Consider the following 21,305-nt stretch of genomic DNA (forward strand, 5'->3'; position numbering starts at 1 on the left):
CGAGTAAAATGCTGTTGCATATGTGCTGTAAACATCCGTTCTTAATTCTTGCGTATGCGCAAAAACGTTGTTTTTGAGGCAAATGGCGCAGAAGCCCTACTTGATAAGTAATTAACACCCATGAATGCTTTCGATCAGTCTGTTGGAGATACACTACGCTGTAGTTTTGCTGAAATGTTTACAGCAGTTAAGGCAGTATGTTTATATAGGGGGTGGGGGGCAGGCAAGTGGCTTTCTTCACATGCCGTCCGCTCCTTGCACCCGGCACCCACTGGGAACTGGGTGAAAGGCTGAGAATCTGTACTCAGAAACTGATGCAGATACTCAGCGTGTATATGCAAAACTTCCGGCGTATGGCGGTAATGTAGACACAATTGCTAGGATTGTTAGTGAAATTTGTGAAGTGTTTGTGCTTGTTTTTGGGGGCCAAACACAGACTCGCCGACTGTTCTAACTGGTAAAACAGAGACTAAAATAAATGTCTTTGTTGCTTAGTAACGCAGTTATGAAATAGGCAATGCCCATTGTTGATCTAATGCGGCATGGAAAAGAATTGGAAGGGGGGGGGGGGTATTTTTGACCAGATCCATTTCAAAAGACAGGTTTCCAAGAAACATTTCCTCTATAAATACCATTTGGAGCACAAGTGTCACTCTGTCAAGGTTAATATCGTAGTATGAATGTTGCTGAATTTTTAAAGTAATTTGGCTGAAGTATTTGTGTATAAATCCGTTTACAATGATGTGTACTTGAAATTCCTGCGAATTTTTGGTAGTAGTTAAATATTACCTAGCGACGTTCCGACGTCTTCATGGCGTCCTGTTTAGGCGCAAGGACACCTTCACTTTTATTTTAATATTTAAGATTTCAGTAGTGGATTTTAAAAATACGTATACTCTGTACCTGAAATTCAGAATCACTTTCAAAAATATGTTTCGGTACAGCATACTTTCTAGAGTGTCTGTTGTTTACGGCTGTTTCAAACTCCAAAAGGGCTGAGGAACCATCCCTTGTGCCGCAGGTGGGCTTCACATCTATCCTCGTGGCATCAGCCATCCCAGTACTGAAGCTCGAGAACGTCATCCGAGCCAACATCACATCCGAGATTCACGCGGACTTGCTGTACAGCAGCGACACTGCGGAACACCAATTCTCGCTGCAGGTACACGGCTATGAGTTCCCGGGTTCTGTCAGCGAGGGCGAGAGAACAAAATATATTACGTATATTCCTGTTTCGCAGACAGTGATGGGGCGCAGCGCTCTGAAGGCAGAGGCCCTAGAAGACGAGTACCTCACAGACAAGTGCATAGACAGGAACCAGGGACCCGAGACTGACATCAGCCCTGACTGCTTACGGGCAGCAATGGATGCCATGTTCCTGGACAGGTACAACGTGACCATAACCTACAAGGGACAGGTAGGTATTCAAGGACACGAGCAGACTATCACTCTGACACTGCTGATCCCTGAAGAAACAGCTGCGCTTTTGTTGTACGTGTCTGGAACCTCTGTGAGGATCTAACGCAATCATTATGGCTTCATTAGAAATTGCTAAGTCGGTTCTCAGCATGTGATGTGAACCCAATTCACCGTACCGGAGATGTCAGAGTTTCCCTTCCACAAAGTTACCTGCCCAAGACCTGCTACGCGGTTACTGATGGTTTAGACAAAGAATAAGATACTAAACCCATACAGAAGACAATTATTGTGTTACTGGGCATTATCCATCGTCCTCTTTCTTCTACTTAATACGTAACAGGATAATGGATAATATCCAAAACAGAGTAATTGTATTAGTATACCGTCGTCACAAATATTTAGATCTTGTAAACCCTGTGAGAGCCGGTCACGGTAGCCGAGCGGTCTAAGGCATGCACTGTCTTCGCTTGCTTGGAAACCGGGATCGTTGGTTCGAATCCCACTCAGGCCATGGATGGTTAGTGTTTGTGTGTGTATGTGGGTTTTTCTGTGTTGCAACGAGCTGATCACCCGCCCAAGGAGTCCTACCGAGTAAACCGAAGTGAAACGGAGAGTTTCGTGGAGGTAGGCAAAGGCCCAAATTGGGGCTGTAGAGCCAAAGGAAAAGAAAACCCTGTAAGATAACAAAATTAGGGTGGGGGGGAGAGAGTAAGAGTAAAGTGCATGACGTCACATCCCCACCCCCGCACCCGTCATGACGTAATTGAGGTCGTAACGTAGCAACCGGTTGGATGGAAAACATTCAGAAGGGACTTAACTTTCGAACCGCTGTATCAGAGATACAGAGCAAGAGAAGTCCTTGTACAGCTTGTACTCATAGCCATATTTAGAGATGAACTGCTGTTTCCAAAATCCAACACAGGGTGATTATAATGGCTTTCATTCAAATGTCATGTTCATCATTTTAATGCCCATGGAAATCTTAGGGTCTGAAACAGTTTTATTCCTCGCAATATGAGAGGGGGAAAGTTGATGTAGGGGGGCATAAGTTACTGAAGATCCTGACGTATTTTTGTGATGGAAACGTGTGCAAAATATTTCAACCCTATCGTTGATATGTGGGAGCGCATCTGCAGCAACGGCTGGGTAGACGCGGTGAAACAGAATCTGAGAATTCAAATTGCTTCAGATGTTTCCTTCATTTAACCACATAACAAATGAAACTCCTGACCCTCGTCACGAGGTACACTCCTCAAATCCCAGCTCGGATATTTCGGGTTCCTGCCCCTTCTTCATAAAAGCCAGTCGTGGGACACAAAGGCTGTTTTTTGGATTACTTGGCTACGACTCAGCTGCAAAAGCTACTGTACAGCATCCTTAATTTGTGTCTGGGGAGTAATATACTTTAACCTGGAAGAAAGCAGTCTTCTTGGATTTGGCACCGTGTATATGTGGTGTTAACCGACGTTTGGGACGAACGTATCGCCTCCATCTTCAGGGTAGAAGGAAAAATATAAGAAATCCGCAAGCGAAGAGACCGTGAGAACCGATCGGTCACTTTAACCTTGTTCGTCACTAAAAGCAAATGTGGTAGGAAGGGTGCCTTAAGACAGGTTATGAGGACAGTTCACTTATTCGGCAGTGAGACGCGACGTCAGGTCTCTCTGACACACTGCAGGCAAACTGGAAAGCTGGCTATGTTTCCCATTATCTATGAATCAGGGATGAAGCGTCTGTGGGTCAAATTGAGGGAGACTTCGACGAGACGTGGGATGAATTTACACCCCTCAGTTCGCGATGAATTTCCACGAATTGCGCACGTTTTTTCCGTGCCTCTGAGTGACGACGAGAATGAAGCAAATCTGGAACAAGGATCCGCTAGAATCCAGGTTCACAGCTTGAGACATCTTTACAGAACATCCCTATCATCCGTTGCCCATAAGCCCACTCCACTTTGCGTAACTTCTGACGTTCATAAAACATGAGTACTAGCTCCTGGGATGTGACACCGTGTAATCTGGTAGAAATTTATCGACGCTTTCGAGGAACGTACTGCCTATATCTTAAAGGTCGAATGTAAGCCAAGCAGACAATTAGGAAGAAACAAGGAGTGAGCTCAACTCCGAAACGTCGGAAAACTATCAGACTGCACATCTCCATATCGCAGGAGACAGCAACCTTCATAGTAACCGACATAGGAACTTCAAATGCAGATTGGTTAGAGCCCAAAACGGGCAATGCTTGCTACAATTCAGTCCAGAACCTTTTGTCTCTTGTCTACTGTCTAAAACGTAAAAATTAGAATATACAAAACTGTAATTTTGCCTGTGGTTCTGTATGGGTGTGAAACTTGGTCTCTGACATTAAGGGAGGAACATAGACTGAGGGTGTTTGAGAACAGGGTGTTGAGGAGAATATTTGGACTGAAGAGGGATGAAGTGACAGGAGGTTGGAGAAGACTGCATAATGAGAAGCTTCATAACTTGTACTCTTCTCCAAGTATAATTAGAATGATCAAGTCAAGGAGGATGAGGGTGGGAGACGAAGACCGTGTATAAGATATTGATGGGAAAGCCAGAAGGAAAGAGATCACTAGGAAGACCAAGACGTAGGTGGGTGGATAATATTAAAATGGATCACAGAAAGGATGGGGTGGTGTGCACTAGATTGATTTGGCTGAGGATGGGGACCAGTGGAGGGCTCTTGTGAACACGGAGATGAGTATTCGGGTTCCATAAAATGCTGGAAAGTTCTTGAATAGCTGCACAACTGGCGGCTTCTCAAGTAGGGCTCAGCTCCATGAAGTCAGGCTGGACTGTGTTCCTTGTTCTCAGAGCACAAGTCTCGGCCCAATCATGATGCAGCACTTCAACTCCCTGCGCTTGTGGTTACTGCCCTACATCACAGACACAGAAGATTCAAAGCGAACGTTTGCGCCCTCGAACACGATCACAGCTCTACTGGAAATATCCCCACGCCTGAACACTCTCAATGCCTGGATACGAACTCCGTCCATGAAGACTGACTTTTCCAGTATTCCTGTGAACCCTCTGGTGACAGAAATTCTGCGCTTCAATCCAGCTGTCAGCTATGCCCGGCGCATCAGAGGAGAATGTGAGTACATTCAGTCCAGTTCAGTCCAGTTCAGTCCATGCCCGAATAAGCCTTTGTCCGCGGAGGTGCTCTGACCCACTTCTCGCGAGCCGCCGCCTCGTGTCTCGACATTCTCATGTAATTATCATAACACTGGGCTTCCCGTTATGAAATTGCCTCCCGTTTGTTACTTGATCTCTCCTAGAATGGCATAACTTCTGAGCAGGTTGTGTCAGGCACCATGGGCACGTCGAGGCAACGCTATAGACTTGCATTCGGGAAGTTCTCGGTTTGAATCGCCTCCAAGAAACAGGTTATCTAGGTTGAGGATTTCATGGTTTTCCTCACTTCATGAAGGCAAATGACGGGGGAGACTCAAACTGGGCCACGTTCATTTTCTTCCAATCTTTCCCCCAGTCACCATGCCTTTAACATCCTACCATAGACGCTAAAAAGATGTTAAATAACGTACATTTCAAAATAAAATAATAGCCTCGTAATAATAGCCTTATACTCGTATTCTGATCTTCAGTTACTCAGATGATAATAGAAACAAGAGGTGTAAGCGTTTCCTGAGACTAATTTCCTCTCTCTTTTTTGGGGGGGGGTTCGTTTCTATTTACCACAGATCTGTCGAAACCTGAAAACAGCATATACAAATATTGTATTCATTTCCGTACACGCGAGACAGATACGTGTCGGGTTTCAGGTCTGTAAGTGTGTAACAGAAACACTTGCTTCCGTTGACTGAATGGGCTCCATCTAGCGGAATCGTTCTTGAAAGGCTAATAGTCGTTCAGCTTGTCAGTAAGTTTCTTGACTTCTGTGGAACAGTCCTGATAACCTACCACTGGACCCAATCCTGTGCCACATGAATACAACCACAACTTCACACTGAAATTTGTAACATTTACTTTTAATATTATCTTCCGATAAAATAAGCCTACGCATGATGTTTGCCAATTAAAAATTTGTTTGTAATTTTATTTATATCCTGCCCACTTAGGTATTTACTGGGAACTGTGTAGATAATCCTACACAGAGATCTATGCAACAACATTAAACGATGTAAGATTTGAGGCTTTCACGGCGGTGACTATGAAGAAAGCAGTCTTCTGGGATTTGGCACCGTGTATATGTGGTGTTAACCGACGTTTCGGAGGAACGTATCGCCTCCATCTTCAGGGTAGAAGAAAAAATATATAAGAAATCTGCAAGCAAAGAGTACCGGTAAAAGCTTTTACCGGTTCTCACGGTCTCTTTGCTTGCAGATTTCTTATATATTTTTTCTTCTACCCTGAAGATGGAGGCGATACGTTCCTCCGAAACGTCGGTTAACACCACATATACACGGTGCCAAATCCCAGAAGACTGCTTTCTTCAACATTAAACGAGTCATACAACCGCAAGGCAATGAATAGAATACAAGAATCTACACACATGCAGAAACAAGAGCCACGTGTTCTCATCTGCATGCACTGCAATGCAAACGATACAGTGTCATACCTTACATCCTTTGCGTGAATTCCTTTATCCCATAAAAATAAATGCACTTCACAATGCCACTTCTCCTTAGTACAAAACTCAAGCACAAACGTCATTTTCACTACTACCAGCCTCTGACCATACGCATGCGCGTCTGTTACCTAGACTGTCGTGAAGCTGGACTGTGCTGCTACCTAGTGATGCACATAGAAAACGTATTACGTCCATTACAGCTGTTTACTTCAATTCGAGTCGTAATTACACACTCTCCCTAGTACAACTAGAGGTAATTTTATAATATTGGGCAAACTGTGTTACATGTTATAATTCTGAAGCAATTTAAAACATTTCCTTTTAACGTATGCCTTGGCCGCGCCATAGCTCAAGCGGTTAGTCGCTGGCTTCCCACCGCGGCGGCCCGGGTTCGATCCCGGGTCTGGTCAAGTGGGATTTGTGGTGGACAAAGTGGCTCTGGGGCGGGTTTTCTCTGAGTACTTCGGTTTCCCCTGCCAATCTTCATTCCACCAAATTCTCCATCATCATAATCACCCGGGGCAAGCTACAATAGGCCAATGAGTGGCCGCCGTGCCTTGTGGACCCAGTTGCCTTTTGAAGATGACCCACATGTAAAGGCAATAAAATAAATTACCACGTATATATTACCCTGGATGGAAGTCTTATTGCGATCATTATATGGAACCAGTTTATGAACTGAATTTCTTCAATTACGTATTTAATATTTCATGACCCCGAAAATGTGGGAAGTGACAGGGGAAGAGGACTGAAATCATGTGACCTGCCGACGCGTGTTGTATTGTCTCTTGTTTAACAGCGTACTGCAGCCACGGAGGGAGCAAGTTCTTCACTTTTGACGGAGTGGAGTTGGACTACAATGTCACCTCTTGCTGGCATCTTCTTGCCAAAGACTGTTCGGGCCACAGCCGATTCGCCGTTCTCATGAGGTCCCTCAATAACCAGGAAACGGTAAACAGATACATCATTCTCGGGGGGGGGGATTTGAACCCAGAATCCCAGGTTCGTTGTGTTTGTGAGCAGTAACTTTACTCAGCATTGGTTTGCCAGGTTACCGGACTTGAACAATGTACAAAATTTGCCTTGGCGTAATTAAAGGAGTGTGCAATTTCTTTATTAAAACCGTCACAACACAACAATATTAAGGTCAGTGCCTAGTTTGGCACTGCTACATGTTTCGGCTATTAAAAACCATCATCATGCAAAATACATGGCTAACATACATACACCACTGAACTGCAGTACTAATAAAACAGAGTCGTTGTTTACATTCCCTACAGAACGGGCAATACTTTGTAAGATGAGACACCGACTAAACAATTAACATTAATATTACTACATCTACATCACGAGCCTCCAAAACAATTTATTATATGTATGCAAAATATAGAATATTCCAATTTGTCCGTAGGAACACAGCAAAATCACAAAAACCAACGACTCTCTCGATGATGTAAAACATCACTCGAAGAATTTTATTCTTGTTATATATTATAACTTTTGTTTTATATAATCTAATTTATTGTATTTTTACGCCAAGTATTTTAATATAATTAATATTATTGTATCCAATTTATTAGTACTGCAGTTCAGTGGTGTATATAGTATGTTAGCCATGTATTTTGCCTGATGATGGCTTTGAATAGCCGAAACATGGAGCAGAACCAAACTTGGCACTGACCTTGATATTGTTGTGTTGCGATGGTTTTAATAAAGAAGCTGTCTATTATAACACAACAGGATGCATGAAATGAAAATGATAAAGGAGTGTGGCTTGCGGGGTCTCAGCTGTTTCCGGCCCTGGCCTAGAGAACACCACGGCAGAACGAGCACCAATCTGACACCTTTCTGCTACCACACTTTACATGCCGAGCACATGATTTATGTACATGAACATCATTTGGAATACCTGAATCAGCTGTAGTCGACAGTAGGTGACGACAGCTGGCCAAGCCCAATTGGGTGAGTGCCGGAGGTCCTTACACTTAGCAGGTACGTGGTTCAAGTCCCGGTCATGCATCTCATCATTCAGACAGGGGACTGCAATATCTTTCCGAAGTCCTGGAGACAATAGCGAGACAGCGTTTCCTTTCGAGCGCGCTATCAGAACATCCTTGCACGTCGCCTAGCCCACAGTTATGCTGATGTGCGTTTGGGACTGCAGGAATCAGAGTAACCTTTGAAGTAACAGGAAGGCCATCACCGTCTGCAGATCGGTGTTGGTGGCAGTTTTCCAATTGGTTTCACGTCTTAAACGTTATATTCAATGGCATACTTCCGTTGTTGTTAGGAACATTCCTTGTTCCACTCAGTTTCTGAAACAAACAGAGGATTTAAATTAATGCAAACATTACGTCCAGGTGGTGTGATGCTTACATAGTGCAGTGCAGTGACCCTCAGAACAGCAAAGCTGACGCGAACATTTGCGTCTTCCCACACCTATACTGTCACATTCAAAGCAAAAATCTTTTCCTAACAAATTTATACATATTATTTTGGCCTGACATTGATGGCATCGTCTACTTCTCTCTCGTGGAAGCATCTGCAATAATAAAAGGAATGTGGCTCACACTGTTGTTCACAAACACCTGAACGGCATTTTCAGGGACAAGAGCTTTCGTTCACAGCCAACTTTTTTAGCATGTATCTGTCAATCAATTACATGTCAAAGAACTTTTCTGCAAATTGGTGCTAAATATATGTGAAATTTGTATTTATACATTAAAGTAAAAAAGTAAAGCTAGCCCATCTAATAGGCCGTGGAGGCCCATAGGGCTGTGAGACGTTGGGACTCCCAGATTTTCTAGACAATCTGCTTACAGATGGCGGTGAGTTTGTCAAACTTACGCGCCGTCTGCCTTTTGCCCCCAAGAAGATTCCTGGTACTCATTTCTGTTAGGGGTTCAGTCGACCTCAGGGCAATAGCGCGGCTGGAAGGATTAGGTGAATTGAAAATGCCAATGTCCTCATCGTGAATCGAACCCGCAAGCTTTCGGCTTGTATGACAGAGCGTCCACAGACTGTGCTACCACCTTCCCCGTAGAGGAGAAGGCGCTAAGTAAAACATGGAGACCTGGCAGGAACATGGTGTAGGATGGGCTGTGCCATGTAGCAAGGAGCTTCACAATTTACATACGTAATTCACCCAGAATTATAAGAATGTTCAGTCCAGAAAACTGAAACTCGTCTGTGCATAAATCTCAAACTGGGGGAGCAATAGGCCTAAGAACGTATTGAATTCGTTTATGAAGTTTTTAGTAGTCCACCTGCAGAAGGACTTGAATGAAACAACTTTATGAGGTTTAACCTATCTTAGATAAAAAGATTTTAAGGTATGAACTGCATAGAAGTGGCTTAGGATAGCAACAAATGCCGGACATAATCAATGTTACACTTACACATGAACTTTAACTCCTCAACCACAATATGTTTGATCGTTCGGCCAAAACTGACCATAGCCAGTTAACAATTATACACAACTGCTAAATTGCAGAAACGCAACTTTGTAGGTTTTTTAGGGTTTTGATTTTCAAGTCGGAACTAAGCGCAAGCTTTGCATATTGCCTGCCAGTCGACAGATTGCAAGAATCTGGCTATCGAATTTCCTCAAGTAACGCTAGCCGATTACATTACAGGAACTGGAAGTGAATATGGACAACTACCTGATACTGCGCCTGCGCCCCGGACTGAACGTGTCAGCAAACGAGAAGCCCGTGGAACTCGCAGGACATGCGGTAGTGCAGATCGCAGACCAAGCGGGAGCGATCCTTGCGCATCTGCAGGCCCGGGATACACCTGAACATGTCATCAGCGTGGCCCTGCCTGCCCACGGCTTCCACATTGTATACACTGGCTCGTCTACACTCGTCATGGTTAGTTACCTTCGGTCACACTGGCCCTAATCAGGACACGGTTTTTCTTACACTGCCTCGGCTTTTATGAATTGTTTTTATTGTTGTCTCTTGATGACCTCCCTTATACACGCCTGTTCATTTCTTAGGTTTTGTGATTGTCAGGTATGTTAAGCAGTAACACATAGGCCTCCTGCTGTGCAGACCTGGGCTCTAAATCTATTACTACCCAAACATGGCCTCATTCCAAGCCTATTCAATCCACCTCACACCCTGAGAATGCAGACTTCCACAAAATATTTTAATATTATCCTACAATCCATGTGTCATTTTCCCTAGGCCAAGCAAGAAGTCTACGCTTTTCTTATCATGGTTATGACACCGTGCAGTCTTGTAGCTTGGGATCAAAGTTTCGGAGCAAAATAGTCATTCCTTCTTCAGGATATGTCCAAGTTTTACCCAGGAAAATAACGACAGCGTGTTCCAAGAGAGCAATGGTACCCAGCTACCAGATTACACGGTATCTTAATCCAGAAGACCGGAATATGGATATTTACTGTCATGAGAACTGCAAGATCCTTATAAATACTTGTTTCTCGTGTGAGATATATGCTCCAGCCAGCTCGAATGTCTCTCAGACCGTGAAAGTGAGAGGGCTCTGATATCGTGACGGCTCTTCCTGCTCAGAATGTAGCACGGGTTTCCTCACTCCGTCCAAGCAAATTTCATAACAATCCTACCCCATGTCAGCGATCTCTGATGCCAGTGCCTGATACGTGTACACAGTTTGTAAGAAACGAGGAACCGCCTTGCACACCCTTAAGTTATGTGTGTGTGCTGTCTCCTTCCTGTGCCAACCGATGCAAACTGCGCTTCGTGACGTCGGTTCTGGTTTCACGTGTACAAATCTGCAGCATTTCTTTATGAGTAAGAGATGTGTTGTTCTGCACTGAACAACAGCTTATTTTTCGTGATAACACTGAAATGTCGGATTATTCTGTTTCCAAATATATTTATGCGCCCAGTTCTAAATTCTACAACTCGGAGAGCTGTATTGCTTTTCCGCCGTGCGTGTGGAAGCAGAGCTATAGATAAATACAGCAGGATGTCTGCTGAAAGCCAGAAATGTGACCCCAGCAGAGACAGCCGTTGCTAGGGAATGACACTGCAAACATTCCCGTTGCTAGGCAATGGCTCAGTAGTCGTCACGTGACCGCCGAAATATACAAACACTAAAAACTGAAGAGACGTTTTCTGTGCGGTCCATGTCCAGGCGAGGAAGTGAGCCCGGGAGCACAGAATCATCCACTGTTGGAAGCCGTTACCAAGCAACGCAGTGTAGACCGTGACTGAGAACACTAGTCTGTGTGTAATAGTGATTTGCAAAGTGCAGTCACGGGTTTTGTGTTAAAGTGTTCAATAAATCCAGTTAGGAATCCAAAACCCGTCTATAGCCACTCTATCACGTGACAATATATAACAGTCTTTTGTCATGTTCTATCTAGACCGATGGAAAGAGCTGCAAAGTAAGCAAAGAACACAAAAGCAAGTGAGCTAGACGTCATGAACTGTTGTCCAATGTTTCAGGCCGACAGAAGCATGAGGGGGCGTCTGTGTGGGATCTGCGGTGACTTCGACGGTCACGCCGTGAAGGAGTTCAGGAAGCCACAAGACACGCAGGCGCACAACGGCCAGGAATACGCTTCTTCATACGCCATCACGGATCAGGCAGAATGTGCGAGTGAGCAAATGAAATAGGAAAGAAATTATTAGTGCAACATGTTGCGCGACTCTGACGCGTCACATTAACATTCACAGGAATCTCTCAGCTGTAGCTGTGTTTCATAAATCCAGACAATAAATTGTTGCTGTCCGCAGATGGCGTGTTTGAGAGTTTCGTTTGACTGAACAGCTGTACAGGTTATTTAGAATCGAAATGGGAAGTGGTGGCCGATTTCAGTTGGCAAAATGAAATGTGTCACTAGATCCGGGTGGGGGGGGCGGGGGGCGGCTCAGTCAAATTGTGGAGCCCCCATCGGTAACCACAAGTCATGTTGACATACTGCGAACTTTCTCCTTCTTATTCCTTAAAATAAATGAAAATACAAAGTCATTTTTTTACCTTTAAAGTAGCAATTCTCCCGGTATAGTCTGTGGATACTACTTCCGTTTTGTGGAGGCCCCCGGGGGACCGACTGCAGAACGTGAAGCGGTAGGAATGGAGTACATGAACAGATGGCTAGGTGATGGTTTGGAAGACGGTCTCTGCCTGCTTGGAAGCATAGTGACCGAATTCTTCTGAAGTGACTAAGGCAAAGCATGTCTATCACCATTACCATCACCACTGGCAAAACAGCCCTTTTCCAGCTATAATCTTCGTTAGAAAAATCTGCCAGATTTTATCAGGTGTTCAGTTTTTGGATTTTTCAACATTTATTTTTAACAGAGCAAGGTCGTCAGCTTTGCATCCAACCCCCAGCCTGGAGGACCAGGTCCCTGTATTTATGCCCCCCCCCTCGTGACAATGTGGCCCAGCTATTCCTGTTCCGTCGCCTTCTATGACTTGCAGGGCTGCGGCGGGGGCGTTCTAACCCACCACAACGAAACGTCACTGGAACTGCCAATTTTTATGGAGAACCGGGTCGTATTTCGCTGGTCGTCTGCTCATGTCTGGAAAACACATTCGGCTTGGACACACAAACCTCTGACGAGACAACCTCTTAGAAAACAGCCACTCCGAAAGTCTGAGAACGCAGTAAAATAACCTACGAGTATTACAGTGTAGATAATAGGCCCACAGATGACGATGAGATTATCAGCCTTACGCGCCGGCCGTCCTTTACCCCCAGGAAGGTTCCTGATCTAGAGGCTGAGTCGACCCCAGGACCATGGTGCGGCTGGAAGGATTAGGACAATTGAAAAATCCAGTGACCCCATCGAGAATCGAACCCGCGACCATCCGGCTTGTAACATAGCGCCTAAAACAAGCGCGATACCGCATGACCCAATTAAAGTGCACCTTAGGCAAGTAGAAGCCAGGATAGAGCAGTCGATGTAGCGATTGCCTAAGGGCTGGAGGACCAAGAGTTCGGAGTTCGAGTCCCGGAAGGGTCAAGAATTTTCTCTTCTCCACAGCGTCCAGACCGTCTCGGGGGTTCACCCAGTTTCCTATCCAATGGGTTCCGGGGGCTCTTTTCCCAGGGATAAAGCGTCAGGGGCGTGAAGCTGACCGCTCACCACCAACTGATGCCGAGGTCAAGGAAACGTGGATCTATACATCCATTATCCAACCGTCTTCATGGCGTAGTGCATAATTAGTTAAGCACAGGTGCAACTTTACAGGTTATGGAAGTCAGTTGTGAGCTCCTGTGAACATGACAATTTCTTGACCAGCTAAGAGACTACTGGCATCTCTACAAGGATTCCGTTCGACGAAGTTAGCCAATTGAATTGACTTCTTTCATAACGTCATAACTACGTAGTATAAGCGTAAAGTGCAGTGTCAAGTCCTGCATCGCTGCAGATCTTCTGGCATGGGAACTGCATTTAACTTGTCTCGGATCCCCAGGTGCGTCGTCCAGATGTTCTCCCATAAAAGAGGCCGGAGGACGGACAGCCCACAAATTCTACCTTCTGCAATTTTAATTTCGCAGCGAGACAAGTAATTACTTGGCAGTTTCTCGTCAGACGAGCTCTGGGCAGGAGGGAGTGGGGGATGGGTTGGAGAGCACTAGTTACGGTAGCTACCATGAAGCTGCGCATGTCCAGTGAACCTCTGCGGAAAGCTCGGACGAGGAAGATCCTGGTAACTGGCTGTCTGCATGTTTTCTAAGCAGAAGGCGGTGCAGTGTTACTGAAGCACACTTTCATTCGGGGTGTACCCAGTTCGACTCTTATTCCGGTCGGTCTCCCAAGGCGATTGCGGCTAGAGAAGCACGACCTATTTCAAAATACTCTCCTTCACTCCCATGTCAATGTGGTCTGCTCTGGTAACCCGCGCATGGAACCAACAACTTCCTTATATGACCTAACAAGCAATCAAACACCGTCAGCCCTTACCAACAGTTTCAGGAAAGTACACTAAATGAGTAGGCACGCGGTAGCGTAGTTGGTCGAGGCACTATGCTACAAGCTGGAAGATCGCGGTTCAATACCCGATGGGATCACTGCATTTTTCAATTGAACTAATCCTTCCAGCCGCACTATGGCCTTGGGGTCGACTCAGCCTCTAACAGAAATGAGTACCAGGAATATTCCTGGGAGTAGACGGCGGCCGGCGCGTAAGGCTGACAACCTCACCGCCATCTGTGAGCCGATTATCTAGAAAATGTGGGAGCCTCGACGTCTCGCAACCCTATTGGCCTCCACGGCCTGTTACGGGAAAGCTTTACCCTTTGCTCTAAAGGACTCGAACTGCGTTCCATAATTTTACTATTCAAATTTACCTTTCTGCTTCATTAATTATTCACTGCTAGATGAAGACGTATGGGGGAGCGGAGATAAGATCCACGCAATACTAACCTCAGCGCTACTTCGAGGTGAGCTATCTGTTTCTAAGCAGAGGAAGCAGCCCCCAGTATCCATGGCCCAGGAGAGCACGTGCTATGCAGATTTGTGGGTGTTGTAACAGTCCTCCAGGCTGTGGCCTAGTTACCATATCACTTAGCTTGGAATGGCGACGCTCCAGTGGGTTTACCTGACGGGGGTGGGCGCAGAGGTCTGCCATTGCGTCCTCCGGGTTGAGACGGGGCATATTCGCAGTGTTGCTACGGTTTCAGTGCTTTCCGTAGAACATGTTCAGCAGCCGGGCAGTCTCTTCTAGTTCAAATTCTATTTTGTCCTCTCACGTCCGTTCCTATTTTTAGAATATATTTTCTTATTTCCTGAGTCACTCCTTTTGGGGGCGAAATTTGAAAAGGTGCAAATGACTATGTGCTGATCGCATTCCTGCAGAGCTAATCCACGAGGATGTGAAACATTAAATTGTCAGGTTCATGAAGCAAGACTTGCCTCAGGGACGGAAGAATTCCATTGCTGTGTCTGTCTGCAAGGACGACAACACCGACAGTAGTAATCAGCAAGAGGAATCAGAGGAATCAGCTTCGTGCAAAAGTGTATCTAACATTATTCTCGATAGCTCAACACACTGTGTAGAAGTTTTTGTATTGCTAGTTGGGTGGGACTAAGTCCCTTGTACTGCGGCCACTTCTGGCCTATTGTACCAGCCCCAGATGATAGGTGAGGGTGATTGTTGAGCAATTGGTAGAATGAAGATTGGCAGGGGAAACCGAAGTACTCGGAGAAAACCTGCCCCAGCGCCACTTTGTCCACCACAAATCCCAATTGACCAGACCCGGGATCGAACCAGGGATCAAACCAGGGATCGAACGCGGGCCGCAGCGGTGGGACGCCAGCGACTAACCGCTTGAGCTATGGCGCGGCCTTTGTGTAGAAGTTACTCTGCATCGTCTCTGCAGGTTTAGATGTATGTTATTTTCTCTTTTCGTCCGATACTGAGAAAACACGTGAGAACAGGGGCGCACAGATTACAAGAATGAAAGTATCATTAATTTAGGAACGAATTATTGTACAATCATCTCGTTGACATAGGAATGAACTAGCTACGTAAAGCTATCACTGTAACAGGCCGTGGAGGCCAATAGGCTTGTGAGATGTCGAGGCTCCCACCTTGTCTAGACAGTCAGCTCACAGATGGTGGTGCGGTTGTCAGCCTTACGCGCCGGCCGTCCGCCCTTTACCCCCAGAAAGATTTCTGGTACTCATTTCTGTTAGAGGCTGAGTCAACCCCAGGGCCAAAGTGCGGCTGGAAGATTAGGTCACTTGAAAATAAACTAGTTACGCTGATCAAAATATGTTTAAATAAAGCCTGCAAAGCCCGTATAGATAAACATTTGTCTGTTATTCAAAATGTTCTCAGACAAGGAGACGCTTATCGCCATTTTCTTTCAACTTTGCTTTGGAATGCGCCATTAGGAGAGTTCACATGTACATTAGCTTCTGGTCTACTCTGATGATGTCAGTTCACTGGATAAAGACGTGTATGGAAGAAAAACACAGAAGACCCATTAGGCGCTACTAACAGAGACAACGCTATGTATATGCTGATGTCTCTTCAGCGGAATAGAGACCGGAATCATAGCTTGAAGACATGTGCTAGATCTTTCGAAAATGTGATAATCGTGAATTTGGGTACAAGGCTAACAAAGAGAAGCGGTACTCACAATGAAATTAGCAGCAGAAATGAATCTGGGAACAAGGCTAACAAAGAGAAGCGGTACTCATAAAGAAATTAACAGCAGAAATGAAACTGGGAATGTCAGAGTCTTTAGTCTTCTCTCCTGCTTCTATAAGCAATGTAAGAGTGAAATAGACGAAATTGTAATTTTGCCTGTGGTTTGGTATGGGTGTGAAGGCAATTCTCCTACAAACAGAGGAAGACTGGCAGTGTTTGACAAGAGCAGTTGTAGAGGAAGTGATGGTAGGCTGGAGAAAGAGGCGCGAAACATGGAAGAAGAGAAATAAATACATGGTATTAAAAGTTTTTGCTGGACAAGTCTGAAGGAAAGTAGCCACTTGGAATAGCTGTATCGCCAAATTCCCTGCTTGTTGGCCGACATCACCACTACAGCCCTCATAGTGACAGCCCAATGGAGTTTTCTCAGTGAACTGTACATTGCATCTAATCAGCGGCAACGGGAGATAGCAGGCAGAGAGTGCGCCAAAACGTCTGCCTCCAGGACATGCGCATCATGTCCTTCACTGAAGGTTGGCTGAAAGGTTCTTATGAACTGTGTTGACGCGTCCTGCGAGTCTCGTTGTGCTGTGTCCTGACCGTCCTGACCACACTGAACCAGAGGCATGTAGCGACATACAACTGCAGGTCAGTGAACGCTTTTAACCTTTTAAAGATTGAATTTCTTCTAAATAATACCAGAATATAAGAATTCAGCTCGTACCTCACAGGAAACTCATTACGTCCCCCCTGTAAAGCCCAACTATTTAACGATGTTTAGGGAAAGAGTTCCTGGTTATTGTGACAACCAGACGAACATAAAAATATACTCAGTGGGCGTAACGTAGAAGTTCAGTGTGTTAAAGCAGGTGGTATGTATAGTAACCACTGGACTTTAATGGGTTAAGGTTTTTATTCTGTCACGGATGTACGTCTACAGAAATAACTCCACGGTTAAATGACGACTTCTTTTCTTGTGGTTTAGTTCTTGGAAGGAGTGGCCATTATGTTTATGAGACGTACCATTAGAAGCGATTAAAACAATTTGGAGAGGAGAAGGCTTGTAGCGTGTGACGTTTATGCCTGCATGAAACATGCACATCGCCTGTGTAAATACAAACAGAAGCAATTAGAGAGCCTTGGACCTACATAAATTGTAACTGAAATATTTGTAAGTAATTATTTTTAGGAAAAACTTGTTGTTACATACAAGCTTGCTTGTAAATGTAGGAACGTCGGGAGTTTTCGAACACGCCAAGTTCCATGTTGCAGTTTACCACAGAACGGACAAACTGCCCCTCAGGTACGCCCTGTACTTACCACGTACATTAACGGGCCACAGGCTCCATTTCTTCCGTTAGCACCGACTGCTTTTTCCTTCTCACCAATGAACGCCTGAAATCTGGATCCATACTGTAGCATGTAGATCCATTGCTTGGCAACAGCGGCAAGATAAGCAAATATAGTAGAGCCGTTACTGAGTAACAAACTTGTTCCCACGACAACAATTGAAGTACAACAATGAGGAAAGGTGTTTTCTATGTTGTCTGTGCCGAGATACTATAACCAGGACAGTTAGTGAGAGGGTACAATGCAGTGTAGGGAAGTGAAGAGTTGGTTGGTGAATTAGTGAGCCAGTTAGAGAGCTGCAGTTCAATCGTTGTGAGCTGTTGCTGTTAGGAGCTGGTAGCTGAGGTACGGGGATAGTTCGGGAACCCTGAGTAAGGGAACGTCATCTGCTGGAAGCCGTTAATAGGCAACGATTAGTGGAAACTAACAAACTGAGAACACTACTGTGTATAACAGCGAATTGCAAAATGTAGTTGCGAATCGAGTGTTGAGGTGTGCAATAAATAGTCACCAATCCAAACCCCTTCTATAGCCTCTTAATCACGTAAAAATATATCTTCCACATTTCTGAATACTTGGTCCATTTGCTTCCGTAATTACAAACCTTTACGCTCTCAGCTGTACACAGAGTGTCACAGGAGGAATGTGCCAGACTTCGGGAGGGTGTTCCTTATGTTAAAGTATGCCGATATAACCCAAAACACCTATGTCCAAAGTTGAACGGTTACGGAGATAATGGCCCGAAAAAAAGTGTGCTCTTCTGGCAGGTCCACGCACGGCACCTGTCAGCTGCCAAGTCTTGTCGGTGTTTGTCCTTGAGTGTGGTGATAACGGCTCACACTAGCCGCATACACTCGCATACCATAATGCGCAGTCAGCCATGTTACGTCAGTGCTTGCCATTCATGTGTCATGTATAGTGCTTGGAGCCCTAATGACAACTATGACATGGGGTGCAAGTTTTTTGTAGCTCAATTTAATTGCTTCATGTCACTCACAAGTTAGTTTGATGTTACGTACATTATTAACATTACAGAAACCACATATTCCTGCCAGTTTTAATATGTATTTGGTAATCAACAAGTGTGTAACACCTGTCAAAGTTTCACACTTCTCTGGCCATTATCTCCGTAACCGTTCATCTTTGGACATAGGTGTTTTGGGTTATATCGGCATACTTTAACATAAGGAACCCCCTCCCGAAGTCTGGCACATTCCTCCTGGGACACTCAGTATAATAAAAATCGTTCGCTGGAGACTACTCACTGATACATTAAATAATTCATGCAGTTTGTTGCACTTAACAAAGATATTTATAGAAGGGACTGCATGTTTGCCAAAATGGGTACCATTTTTCTTCTAACAGCTTAATATTCTCTTCCACATAATCGTGAAATTAACTCCAGCTTCTGGTGCTCGAAATTTAATGAAAATCTAAGAGAAATAATGTCTGAATTGTGCTTTATGTAACTGCAAAGCATTAAACGAAGCTTACCCGTCTGCCACTTCTGAACAACGCGGCATAACTCCGTCAGTAACATTACTGGCTTCTGGAAAGGCGGCCGAAAATGGGGGTTTCCTCGGATCGGCTTCTCACGCTCCCACGCAGAACTGTTCCGGGGCTTAACCACTTGGCTCTGTAAGGAAGCGGATATTACGTAACGGTTGACAAAGCTATCCCTGTAACAGGCCGTGGAGGCCCATTGGGTTCTGAGACGTTGAGGCTCCCACGTTTTCTAGACAATTGACTACAGATGGCGGTGATGTCGTCAGCCTTACGCTTCAGCAGGTCGCCCTTTACCCCTATGAAGATTCCTGGTAATCATTTCTTTTTGAGGCTGAGTCGAGCCGAGGGCCATAGTGACGGTTGGAAGGATTAGGCCAATTGAAAACTCCAGCGACTTCACTGGAAATGGAAACCGCGACCTTCCGACCTGTAGCATAGTGCCTCAACCAATTACGCTACAGCGTGCCCCTCGGATCATAGGCCTAGGTCTCAACTAATTTAGGATTTTGGGAAGTGGTGGAGGTCTGCTGCCATAGCCTCTGTATGGCTCCTTGTGTCAGTGATTAACTGCGCAGGGACAAGTTTCCCGTTATAGCGACACTGTCAGCAGGCCGAGGCGGGCCGGCAGCTCCGAACCCAACGGAGCGTGAACTTGAGAGGCCCTCCTCGGCCCTCCGTAAAGCGAATTCCGGGCGCCTCCTTCCTTATCCCTCCAAAATGGTCACGGACCTGAAACAGCGTCGTTAAATGAACAAGGGAGCAAGCTTTATAGGACAAATGGAATGTGTAACAAGTAGCCAAGCCGGGTGGAACAGCCGTGGACGGTTCATTTCTCGCAGTAGACGCCGGCCACCTCGGCTGAACCGTTCCATGATTTTTCCTCACGCACTCCAAGAGGAAGCTTTAACAGCTGACGTCTGGTTCCGAGACCGAGTAAGCTCGACATGCGGTCAAGTGGCAATTTCTGCAGCTCCTGACCACTATGCCTAGCAGATTTCTAGTAAACATGAGCGAACTGACAGTATTAGTAGAGGAATCGCGTTTGTTTGGGGCCATCTGTACCAGAGAAATCCGACAAAATGCAGTTGCTTAGGAAAGATAGCAAGCATTGGATTGTTTGCTGCGATAAGGAGCCATTGCCCTACACAGTCTAAGGCTTTCACTGTCTTCGCTTGCTCGGAAACCGGGATCGTGGGTTCGAATCCCAATAATGGCATGGTTGTTTAGTGTTCGTGTGTGTGCGCTATTCTGTGATTGTGTACAGGTAGACGCCTTGCGACGAGCTGATCACACGCCCAAGGAGCCCTACCGAGTGTCTAAGATCTAGTAAACCGAAGCGAAACGGAGAGTCTCATGGAGGCAAGTCAAGGCCCAAATTTGGGGCTGTAGCGCCACAGGAAAAAAAAAAGAGCAATTTGATTCATGTACAATTAGGCTGCAGTATCACCGCAATTCACCAGTAACTCATGGACTGAAAGAGTGCATCTGTAATTCATTGTACACCTTGCATTAATAACGCAATTTTGTGCTCAGGAACGAATAATGTCCGTACAAATCAAGAAGTTCTCAACGCTCTTGTCGGAGAAACAAATGAACCCCATACTGACACGTTTCCCACTTAATTTTCAAGTCATATCTCATATGTCGTCACGATTTCAGAGTGACTGTGGGTGGGGTTTAGATGGATGGTCGGATTTATTGGACACTTTGACACAGCGTGTGGCTACACTTCACAATTCACTATTACGCGCGCGCACACACATACAAGCACGCACACACTAGTGTCCACAGTCATCATGTCTTCACTAACCGTTGCTTGGTAACGGCTTCCAACGGAAGACTTTTTCCTTCCTCTGACTTCCCGAATTATTCCCCTGCCTCTGCTACCAACTTATAACAGCTAGAGCTCACAACGATTGAACCCCAGTGGTTATCTAACTAACTCACCAACCGATTCACTCCACTCCACTGACTGACTAACTACAGCTCCGAACTTGTCCCGCTCATAACATCTCGGCACGGATCGCACAGAAAACACCTTTCCTTGTTGTTGTAGTTCAATTCTAGCCATGGGAACATTTGTTTTCGAGCCGTTACTCAGTAAAGGCTGTTGTATATTTGCTTATCTCGCTGTAGTTGTCCGGCAAGGAGCCCCATGCCACAATATTCTTATTTATGTTCCAGTAAGCTCTACTATTAAGGTGAATAATGACGTCAGGCATACATACACATCACAAATGATTGCATTATCTTATCTCTGAATATATTTGCAAGTAAGTGGAGGCTTCGCTCAACTTCTGTCCGTTGGAATCCCG

The 21,305-nt window shown here is 45.3% G+C and overlaps 1 protein-coding gene across 1 annotated transcript in view; it reads left to right on the forward strand.

Annotated features, from left to right (window-relative positions):
* The window catches only part of LOC111867321 (vitellogenin), a 40,252-nt gene extending 28,480 nt beyond the window's left edge, over positions 1 to 11,772 (forward strand). Inside the window, exons 17-22 of the mRNA XM_023857065.1 lie at positions 1,022 to 1,162; positions 1,241 to 1,417; positions 4,254 to 4,533; positions 6,830 to 6,981; positions 9,666 to 9,902; positions 11,469 to 11,772. Of these exons, the coding sequence (XP_023712833.1) occupies positions 1,022 to 1,162; positions 1,241 to 1,417; positions 4,254 to 4,533; positions 6,830 to 6,981; positions 9,666 to 9,902; positions 11,469 to 11,639 (1,158 nt within the window). The 3' untranslated portion in view covers positions 11,640 to 11,772. The remainder of the gene's footprint in view (positions 1 to 1,021; positions 1,163 to 1,240; positions 1,418 to 4,253; positions 4,534 to 6,829; positions 6,982 to 9,665; positions 9,903 to 11,468) is intronic.
* Positions 11,773 to 21,305: the final 9,533 nt, after the last annotated feature.

Source organism: Cryptotermes secundus, unplaced genomic scaffold (assembly GCF_002891405.2).
Source record: "Cryptotermes secundus unplaced genomic scaffold, Csec_1.0 scaffold1964, whole genome shotgun sequence".
NCBI lineage: Eukaryota > Metazoa > Arthropoda > Insecta > Blattodea > Kalotermitidae > Cryptotermes > Cryptotermes secundus.